Raw genomic sequence first — 11149 nt, 5'->3', positions numbered from 1 at the left:
CAAAAGTGTCGCCCAGAAGCAGGCATGGAGGAAGAACGAGGAGGAGCGAAACCAAGCAAGAAAAACATAGCTAACGCTGGAAAACTTGGTTTATCCGCTTTGAACCGCGGACATTTTTTTTGAGGCTTTCGTTTTCTTTTTGCCACATCAGCAGATTAGTGAAGCCGCCGTGAAAGGGTAGTGGTGGTCATTGCGACATTTGTTATTATTTTTGTCGTCTTTCCAACTCAAGTTATTTTGGTGATAGGGTTAGAGCTGTGTACTTACTTACAGCCCTTAAAAATAAAAATAAAAAAAACCCCTTCGCTAACGGCTAGTGCTGTAGTACCCAGCAATTTATTATTGAGTGAGCAATAGACTGAGCATGCCGAAAAACGTTTGGGGTCGCTTTACAGAGTCACGTCCATCTGTCAAGAGGGAGAACGACAGAGGCGCACTGAACGACTTAAAGCTGCCTTTAAAGAACGATAGAGGTGCCTTAGCAACGTTGCTGACGTTGCCTATGAGGCGTGAATTCGAAGATGCCATATTTCGTCCTGCTACATAAAACGTTTAAGAGGGGCATTATAGAGACACAAGACCAATATTTAGGGTGCGGAAAGCCAGTTTTAATGAAAAATACACTGAATTTGGCACCTGTTCGTAAACTTGGAATTATTCAATAAAAAATTCACCCTTCCATCAAGTCTCTCACCATTTACAGGATGGGAAGACAATGTTTTTTTCGCATAATGAAGGTGGGGTAGAATTGATTTTTTTACAACCAACAGCTCCCCTTGTGTTGGAACTCAACATTAACTGCAGTGACTATCACCGCCTTAAAAGAGTTTGTGTTCGCACGTCGAAGTTACGATAGGCCAACAATGAGACACCTGCAAATAGTCAGCCGCAAAATGTGTTAGATTCGTTTATATTACTATAGAGTCAAGTAACATTGAGAGTAATATAGAATCAAACAACATTATGAGATAAGGAATACCGTATTTACCCGATTCTAACGCGCACCCGATTTTCCTGGCAAAAAAACCGAAAAAACTTGCACCTCCGATTGCAACGCGCACGGGACTTTGGGACCCAGACAAACGAATGCGAGAGAAACGGGCGATTTATTTCCCGAAGTAATCTCACTCATCTCACTCCTCGTCGCTCTCCGCTGACCACAACATCTCGGCCTCGGTGCCTTCAAGCGCGTTCGCGATGCCACACTTCTGAACGAACATTCAACCATGGTCTATGGGATCGTGGCCCACGCCTCGCACGCCCATCCCGAGAGCTTCTCCAGAGGTGGACGCTTCAGCCGACCGCTCGTTTTAAACGCGTGGTAGCCGCTACTGCCATTGCTGTTATCAAGCGCGCAAGTGAAACGATTTGACGATTTGCGTGAACTCCGATAGAAAAGTCTAGGCGGCTAGGCTTGCTGCGTCGGAAAACTCGTTGCTAAAAGCTTTGGCGCCATCTTGAGATGGCGATGGCGATGGGTGGGACGAAATTTCCGCTGTTTTGGCAGTTTCGGTTTGTATCCGATTCTAACGCGCATGCGATTTTTCGGCCTATTTTTTCGGAAAAAAAGTGCGCGTTAGAATCGGGTAAATACGGTAATTGAAAGTATGTTTGAGCAAACTTAGTCATATCTACATTCAGTCGTGTAGGCTTCAACTACGCCGAGAGTTGCGTTTTATCTTCAAAGAGAGGCATTATCAAGCCCCTCCACTTAGGATAATGGGTGAAATTGTGTTAGAACGACGTTTGAAGTGCAATCACGCTTGGTAATTCATTTCATCATATTTCATCTGTACCAAAAGGGGAAGAAGTTCCTATATAGAGACACAAAACAAAGCTTTCGAATGTTTGAGTAAGCGAGTGCTGATTTTATTGAGAAAGTGTAAAGCTGCAGGAAGTAACCCAGGGGGCCAGGGATGTAAAAGCTTTTGCATTTTATTGGTCAGAAAAATGTTTTACTTTAGCACAATATTCACTTTATTCGGCTTGAAATTAAATGCTTGTAGGTCATGTGAGTTACCAAACATTATTTGAGCCGAAGCTATTCCCGAATTCTGATTTGTCCTCCCTGATTCGAGCCTCCGAAAGAACTTTGGCCATTTCCTAATCCCAACTGCCCCGAGGGACCTGTATTTAGCCGAGTCCATATGGACCTTCCCCGGGGTCCGGAGTGCGACCAAATGTACCACCCTCCATACGGGCTACCAAATCTAGGCGACGAAAAAGGTAATTGGGACATCGCCCAGATACTTCTGGAGGGCGCGCCCCCTCCACTTCCACTGCCCCAAGATCTACCGTAGCTCCACCTGCCGCTGAGAGAACCGGGACGTCTACCAAACTGGCCGCTTCCGCTTCCGCTCCTTGAAACCCAGACACTAAATGGGTTGCTACGGCTTGACCTTCCAGGCAACCTAGCTAAACGACCCCGTCTCTGGCTTCCAAAACTGAATTCTCCTCCAAATCTGCTAGCCGAAAGGCTGGAGTCACCAGAGCCCCCAATACTTCCCAAGCCAGTACTCCAACTGCGGCCACCTCGCCGCAGTCGACGTGAAAAGGGCGAGGTACCTCTTCCACCCCATCCTGCACCAAACACACTACCAATTCCTTGTCCTGCGGCCCCTAAGCTTCCTTGGCCCCATCTGCCACCCAGGCTTAATACACCTTCTTGACCAAAGCCGTCCGTTTGGCCAAATATTCCCCCTAGGCTCAAACCTCCTGCTATACCCGGCCCACTTCCTTGACCGAAGCCAATTCCGGTACTTCCTTGCCCCCGTGTACCACTCCCTTGGCTTAATAATCCCCCTAGGCTTGATCCGCCTGGTTGACCGAAGCTTAATCCTGCGCCTCCTTGGCTCCAACTGCGTCCCCCTAGGCTCCATCGGCCACCCTGACCGAAACCACCCCCTTGACCAAAACCTCCGTTTCGTCCCCATGATACTCCTTGGCCCGATACACCTCCTAGACCCAGCACATCTCCTTGACCCAAGCCTAAGCCTCCTAGGCCCCATCTACCTCCTCCTTGGCTCTGCCTGCTACCCTGACTGAAACCCCCCTCGAAACCACCCAAACCCCCGTTTTGGCCCCATGAGCTTCCTTCTCCCCATCCACCTCCTAAGCCCGGACCGCCTCCTTGGACAAAGCCTAATCCTAAGCCTCCTTGGCCCCATCTACCGCCTCCTTGGCTCGACCTGCTACCTTGACCGAAACCCCCACCGAAACCACCCAAACCCCTGTTTTGGCCCCATAAGCTTCCTTGCCCCATTCCACCTCCTAAGCCTAGGCCGCCTCCTCGACCAAAGACTAATCCCAAGCCTCCTTGGCCCCATGTACCGCTTCCTTGGCTCGACCTGCTACCTTCACCAAACCTACCACCAAAACCACCAGGACCTCCGTTTTGTCCCCACAATCCTCCTTGCCTTCCTGATAACCCTTGGCTCAAGCCTCCTCTTTGATCAGAATCCCAAAGTTGGCCCCATGGTCCTTCTTGTCCCAACCCGCCTCCTTGATTAAAACTGCCCCATTGGCCCAAGTCACCACCTGGCCCAAAGCCCATGTTTTGGTCCCATGATATCCCCTGGCCTAAAAGGCTCCCCAGATTCAAGCCGCTTAATCTACCACCTTGACCAAAACCGCCACTCGGGCTCCACGAATCCCTTCCAAGGCCTCCGTCTCCCCAGCGTCCGTTCCTAGAACGTCGTGAGAAACCGGTCTCTATGCCGCTTGTGAGTCGGTCATCGATGGTGACGCTGTTGGAAAGGTCGACAGTTCTCCCGAAACCATACAATGGCAACGGGATCCACAAGCGCTGCCCATTGCGGTTTACCCAGGCTCCGGTTCTGAGTACGCGCCACGGGCCCCATAAGTAGGCTCGCAGTGGGCTGAGCCAGAAATCAGAGCCGAGCGTGCCACCCCACAGACCACGACCTTGATTCCGTCCCAGCCATGACCATACGCGTGATCCCTCGACCCCGCTGCGTTGAAGCTTACGGCCACTTGGAAATGCACCGAGGTGTCCTGGATGAATGCCCTCGAGACCAAGGAGCTTGAGTTCAATGCATCCCCTCCTAGGCCCACGGCCAGGAAATTGAAACGGTGGCGATACCCCGGGCTGAGACGGTTGCTGACGGCGTGGCTGTCCACGAGGCCGCGACCGACGACGAGACCCACGGGTGGAAGTTGGCTGTCTCCGAGGTTGCCCCAAACGTGGACCGAAAGGTGCTTCCTGAGGCTGCCCTTCAGGCTGAGTCTGAGGGGCCCCTCCAGGTTGACCTTGGGGTTGCGCTCCAGGCTCCGCTTGTCGACCTACTTGAGGTCGGGCCCCCTCAGACCTTAACGATTCCGTTTGGGAAGGGCTGCTTCCACTGGATGGCCCTGACTGCTCAGGCTGCGACTGCGGCTGCGACTGCGCTGCCCCTGTAAAAGGCGCATCAATTTATGTACCATCGAACGGCTATTGTAGTGGGTTACCTGGTTAAATTAGTAACACTGATAATTAGGTACGTTTGCATGCGTTTACGTGGAGAAAAAAACTGTGTGAGCACCGGCACTGAGGAACATGTTATAAAAGGAGATAAAATATACATTGGCAGTAATAAAAACCTCCAAAACTGTGACAGAACGAACTGTACGGGTGTACCCGTTGTATTTCTGTTTGATTTAGGTATGGCACTTTTTCACGAATTAAAACTATTTAGCTTGCACAAAATGTCCCGGAACTATTACTCAGTACGTTTCTGTGATTCCATGTGTTTGTTGCTCTATACGTTTGAAAAGTATGGTGTCGCTAAGTTTTGGCTCCAATTCAAATTCAAGTGACTAAGGGATGACATTTTACAAGCAACTTCGGGGTCTCCAAGCGTCGCAATATGGTAGAAGAAAGCAACAAAAAAATTGGCCGCGTATCTGCTCCTTTCGTTGCAAATGTCGTCAAAAGACGATAGTCTTTATCGACTTTTGCCAAGTACATGGCTCCCTTCGCTTTCCCGCTCACCTCTCATGTTGTTCGTCTTGCGTCGCGTTCCTCCCAAAGTAAAGACGCCAAAGGTTTGCTTAAATCATTTTAAATTTCCCGCGTTCCACTGCTCCATACCGGGTGTCTCGATGCTAACGCTGCCGTACGGCGAAGACGCGTGTGAATCGAGGCGCCCTACTTCAACATTTATAGAACCACGTTTTCCTAGTCCACGTGCGTTCCAAGCAGAACGTGGAACCTATCTAGTGGAACCTTTCGTAACTCTTGCCACTTGATTTCTTCAAATGCCGTCAGAAGCTTAATGGCGCGGGCGACAGCAGGCGACGGCGGAGTGATATTTTTTTTCTTCAGTTGATTAAGTATTTAATCTCGCGAAAATTAGACATGTACGATTTTTTATAAAAAAACGCTGCAAATATCACTTCTGTATTAATTTGTTGTCTTATATATGCGTAGTGTCTTGTTGTTCTTGAACAATATTGACAAGTATGAACATTACACCGGACTTAGACGGGCACTTTAGCTGTGACTATATAAGACTATTGCGCAGGCATTATTTTACTTTGGCCGGGTGGCTGAATCGAGTCACAGACAGACAGACGGACATACATACACACAGACAGACAGACATACAGACATACAGACAGACCAAAATTTCTGGGTTTAGGTAGCCCAAGAAAGACTATCGTCTTTAAAACTTGGCACCCCAGTTTGGCTAGTTTTTTGCTGCTGTCCCAAATTGCAATATCCGGTACTTTTATGTGTTTTTGTCTTGTTTGCCTTAGCTTTTGTACCAATGCACTGACGAATTATTTCCATCAGTTTTGTTGGAAATTAGATGTGGCACAAGCATGTTATGCCCTGCACCAAATATTCATTAAAATCGCCAGAGCTTGTAAAGAAGGAAAATGTTTTGACAACAGTAGAAGAAAAGGTTGGGTGATTTAGGAAAAATTTGAGAGGTGTTGCGGAGACCTAAAGAAAGCGTGCACGAAGGACCCTGGACGCAGTATGCATTGTGAGAATTACCATTTGGCTTTCTGAACGATGAATCTGCTATTGGCAGTGAAGAAACACGTTTAAGCGAGTTCTTGAGGGAAATGTTAGATTGTTTTTATTGAGTTCGCCATTCCAGTGTTTTTTCGAAGCGAATACGTAAATAATTTACTGCATTTCTTAAGTTGGTTGAGCGGGGATGTTATACACCAGAGTGTGATAAAGGATTCATGATAAGTCATTTTCTTATGACTTATCATGGAAAGTGAAATTTAACGTACACAATCTGCGCATAGAAACTCCAACGGGAATTCTCACTAAAGCGTGGGGAATTGTTGTCTGCGAAAAGCTGACAAATATCCTTTACAGCTTCGCCTAACTCGAAAGATTGTTCTTACTCACTTAACAGTATACACCCAACACAGTACCCTGTTGGGCTTTGTATGTTCCTTCAGACCCTCCACCGAGGCGGATAAGCTATTGTTTCTTCGAGTAGTTTAGCAAATAAGGGGCTGATTAAACTGCCCCCACTGTGGCTTGAGATATAAATGGGAACACAAGCAGAATTCTGCCTCCAGTGAGAACCTGAAATAAACTATGCCGCAGTGCTCCTTAAACAAAGGATGACCGCTGTTTATCGAGCTTGAAATACCAATCAATGAAATAATCATCAAATTACTAGAGCTGCTCATAGGTTGCACCCAGCCTTCGGCAGTATTGTTTTGGCGCGGGTTTAAGTTTTAGGCGCACTGAATTCGTGTAATTCTTCGTTTTGCGAAATTGGTCGTATCACCGTAATTTATTAATTACCTTATCGCTAATACCAAGCGGTATATTCAGTTTAAATGACAGGTATTTTTCGTAACCATATTTACTTGAGGGATTCCTTTTTGATGATTTCTTCTTGTTAGTCGCGATAATGTGTTTATGTAATCGCCACGTAGTAATGTGTCACCAAGTTTTTTTGCACTTTTAATTATCGCGACTAAGAAAGCAGTTTTTATAGGCAATTTTACTTCTAAAAATATTTTAGCCAAGCAGAGTAGTCCTGATCACGCAGTTACAGTTGGAAACGCTGAGAACCAGCAAGTAAGCACTGGAAAATATACGCACCTTTTGTCCCACCGTGTACATTGCTGGAGGCAATAAGTATGCCTGAATAGAAAAAAAAACAGTATTAAATCTTGGAACGCTCAGTACGAATACCAATCCTGTTTTAGGTTTTGCAAACAAGTTTTCGAAAGTAGAAATTACGAGTGGAGTACCTCCAAGGACTTACAGCCCAGGTTGCCATACACTTTGATATGGCAGAGCAAAAAGGTTATGGTTCTGACAGACCTGTTCGCAAAAATTTGACGCCAGTCGGACATAGCACAGAAGTAACTGTGCAAATGGGTACAACTCTACGTCGGGTGACATTGAACTAAGCTGCGAGTTTCAAAGGCACAACAAATAGCAACAGGCCTCCCCCTTCCCTCCAGGAGGTTTCTCCTTTTTACAACAAAAATTGACTGAAGTGTGTTCAATTTCGCTACCTTCAAGTTGGTCCCGAGCGAAGCAGTAAATAAAAAAAAGCTTAAAATCCTTCCGGTTTTGATAAGGCAGTAAGCTCAAAAATCTTCTCACCCACTTTAAGTTTTTGCCTACCAAAATACAAGTATTTGTCGTCCGGCAATTATGCGCTTCACCACTCGCGTTGCAGTTGTGGGGAAAAATGCGCCTGCGCTGCTACAATTCCTACTAACACTTGCAAACCATGCGCGGCGGGCGTCAATTGTTATCTCAAAATTATGCTATCAAACAAGATATTTCACTTGATATCTATGGTTCATCACAAAGTGGCTAGATAAGTCGACATTCATCCGCCAAAACATAAGCCAAAGTCGGGATGGTGGGCACCGAGGCACCAGTAAATTCACACGTGGCATTGGGCATCAAACGAGAGATTCAAGAACGACTTTTTTATCAGCCCTGACTACCAGTAAGGAAATATTTCCACAACGGCAAATATTTTTATTCTGAAATAAACATATAGCTTCGCTATACATGAATTTGTTTTATTTACAGGATAACGTAACCTGGCTTGGTTTCGCCTTTTATGACAACATAACATTTTCAAATGAGGCAATTTTTTCTCGCTGCGGATTTTGTTTTATATTTACAAGTGTCCGTTTCCAGAGGATGCAATATATTGGGAATACTGGGACTTAAGCTCTTCAAAACCTGTGGCAAAAAAATTGAGCGAAAAAGTTTGACTGAGATTGTCGTCCAAAGGGCGAGGAAAGGAAAAGTCTCACCTAGAATCAAAACCGCAACACGTGCTGGCTCCAGGAGAGCCATGTTGACACCGCGGCCTGAACTGGCGCTGTGCCTGCGTGGATGGCTCGTTCCTCTCGGGCTGAACACGAACTATATCCGTGACACAATAAAACAAACATTTTTGGCAGACGAATATATGTTTTCCACAGAAGCGGCTTTTGTGTTGAGCCCTATGACGTCCTCAACATCTCTCGTCGACCCTGAGAGAAAAAAACAGACAGCCTATTGTTTCAAAGACATGCCGATGGTCATCCTAGAAGGCAGCCAGAAAGAATTATATATAAGTGTATTGTTTCAAGAACTGTACAAGTTGGGGTTCTCTGCCGGTAGCAAGACGAGGGCGCCTTGGAAATTCACCGCTGTAGTTGAATCAAACTTTGGGGAACGTCTCAATTCCGCAGCTTGATAAAATTTTGAACGTTGTAAAATATTCCTAGGGCACAAACAAAATATGGGAACGGGTTAGAAGGCAAACGAACTTTTACACTCAACTTTCGTGATCTTTTTGTACGTAACCACACGTCAGGTACGAACAACGGATACACCGTTATATTCGACTGAATAAACGAAGCTTTCGAGTAGGGTAATGCGAGTTTTTAGCGGTGTAGCTGCAGTGGCAAAAACTGCAATACGTATTGCATCCAATTTAGCGTGCCACTGAAAAAAAAAGAAATATCCCGTGCCATTACACTGACGAGAAATCTGGAGAGGGGTGAAGCATGCAATCTATAAGGCTATTCTTTGCGCCTCGGCGTTTTTCTACACGGAGATGCAGCCGTACGGTGAAACCTGGGGAGGGAAAAAAATACAGAGTATCAGTGTATTCTTGGCGCCTTGGAGTTTTTGCCCGCAGAGATGAAACTGTTGGGGGTAGAGGTATACAACTTTGCTGTAAGTCTCGTGACTTTGAAGTACCAAGCGTTCTAGCACAAGGTGTTGGAAAACGAGTGTCCCTGTGTTTTAGTACCATGTCTACATGATACTACGACGACGTTAGACAACGACGACATGAGACGCCGACAGCCTGGGCCCCTATGGGCCATCGCCGATAAAAAAAAACATGCCAGTAAATACTGGCATGGCTGTGTCGCACAAAGTTTGGAGTTGCAATGCATCTGCTCCACGTATTTCATCATCATCATCATAATCGTCACCAGCTTGTCTACACCTACTGCAGTACAAAGGCCTCTCCCTTAGATCTCCAATTATCCAGGCCCTTTGCTAACTGCGGCCAATTTATACTAGCATACTTCTTGATCTCATCGGCCCATCTAACTTTCTGCCGCCCCCTGCCACGCTTACCTTTGCCACGTTTGGGAATAAGGTTGTCGTTGGTGTACATAAAGATTCTTGACTATCTCCAGAACGTGATACGTCTCACAGCGACAGATGTTTACGTATGGATGTGGAATGAAGATATTTATTCGAAGGTAATTTCAAACGAGATAAATGCCTACAGCGTCATCCGCAGGGCTGTTGGCCTGGGGCACATTTTGCCCTCCGGATATTCTAGTATGCTATTCACCTTTACATATTCAGTCAGTCGCATGCGTCAATATGTGTCATGCCTATCGTTGGCCTGCTGAGACCAAGGACGCAGATTCGATCCCGCCGCGCTGGCTTCCTTTCAGATGGAGGCGAAAAGCGGAAGCGCCGGCGTGTAGAAATTTCCGCTCACGCTGAAGATCCCCAGGTGGTCTAATAATTCGGAGCCCTCCACTACGGTGCACCTCAAAGTCTATGTGTAGCTTCAGCGCCTTCTTTTACTTATTTTTTCATTTATGTAGCTCTTTAGGCACGCCAGTTGGGCGAAATCTAGCAAAAACAGTGGGAAAACGTATCAGTGATAGTTGTCAGCAGTTGCGTTATAGGGGTAATACCGCGGGAATACTTCTTCTCAGCGTGTGGTGGTTACCGCATGGATGTCACCCTGAATCATGAAGCGAAGACCATCGGATAACCCGTCCGAGGCCTTGCCAATTCGACCACCGGGGCGTCTATTTTATCCACCCATTGTTAAGAAGGTGATGCAAATGTGACTGTATTCTGCATTTAGTGATGGTAACCAGCAGCTCGCCGAATTATCGTAGCAATGTTGACTAGCCCCAGAACTCGGGTTTTGAAGTAATAGGAATAGTGACAATGTTTTTTCGCCCAGGACAGAGCCTTTAATACCTTTAAAAAATTCCCCGCATTTCCCCGAGGGGAAGAATGTGAAAGTGCGAATGCACGAGTTGAATTTGCGCGGTTCGGTAATGTTCGCGAAAGAGAGATCACACACACACACACACAACTACAAAGAAAGAAAGATGCATTTATTCACAGACACCTATTTGTGTTGTCGTTGTGCTTGATTGCTAGAGCGGATCTTAGCTTTGAAATTTCGTGTCAGTACTCCTTTAAGCAGGTGCATTAGCCCTTCTCACGCCAGATTCTTGGCCAATCTCCCACGTGGGTATGTGCCATGTCAGCGGCCAGGCAGCGCGCGCCCATCTCCCCCCGTTGCCAAGGAAGACGAGGAGATTCCTGGCCAATCCCCCACGTGGGTATGTGCCATGTCAGCGGCCAGGCTGCGCGCGCCCATCTCCACGTGCGCGGACATCGCCGGTGGACGCAGGTTCAGGGTCGCTTAAGAAGTGCATTGCACTTAAAAGGACAGTGCCTTTGTATAGCCTACCGTGGCAGATAACTCAAAGGGTGTAGCTGCTGTCCGCTGCTTCCGCCCTAGCGTGCAGGCGCCATACTAAGAAAGAAAGAAGTGAACAAAGCGTAGCGAGTGCTCATGAGAGCTAAATAAAGCAAAAGATGAAGAAGAAGATAGTTCATCTGTCGAGAAACCGAACGCCCGGGTTGTGAAGAAGC

General features: G+C 46.8%; 1 protein-coding gene across 1 annotated transcript; it reads right to left on the bottom strand.

Moving 5' to 3' along the window:
• Nucleotides 1–1838: 1838 nt before the first annotated feature.
• On the bottom strand, nt 1839–8418 carry LOC144161471 (uncharacterized). The gene is made up of 3 exons (XM_077692124.1): nt 8266–8418; nt 7082–7123; nt 1839–4413 (listed from the first exon to the last, which is right to left on the bottom strand). Exons 1-3 carry the CDS (start codon nt 8306–8308, stop codon nt 2042–2044), a joined length of 2457 nt encoding a protein of 818 aa, XP_077548250.1. The 5' UTR covers nt 8309–8418; the 3' UTR covers nt 1839–2041.
• Between the last annotated feature and the right edge of the window lie 2731 nt (nt 8419–11149).

This window comes from Haemaphysalis longicornis, unplaced genomic scaffold (genome assembly GCF_048455015.1).
Source record: "Haemaphysalis longicornis isolate Haplotype H1 unplaced genomic scaffold, Haemaphysalis longicornis Haplotype H1 scaffold_115, whole genome shotgun sequence".
NCBI classification, from domain to species: domain Eukaryota; kingdom Metazoa; phylum Arthropoda; class Arachnida; order Ixodida; family Ixodidae; genus Haemaphysalis; species Haemaphysalis longicornis.
The sequence above is the reverse complement of the archived record's forward strand: the minus strand, read 5'-3'. Positions and strand labels throughout refer to the sequence as shown.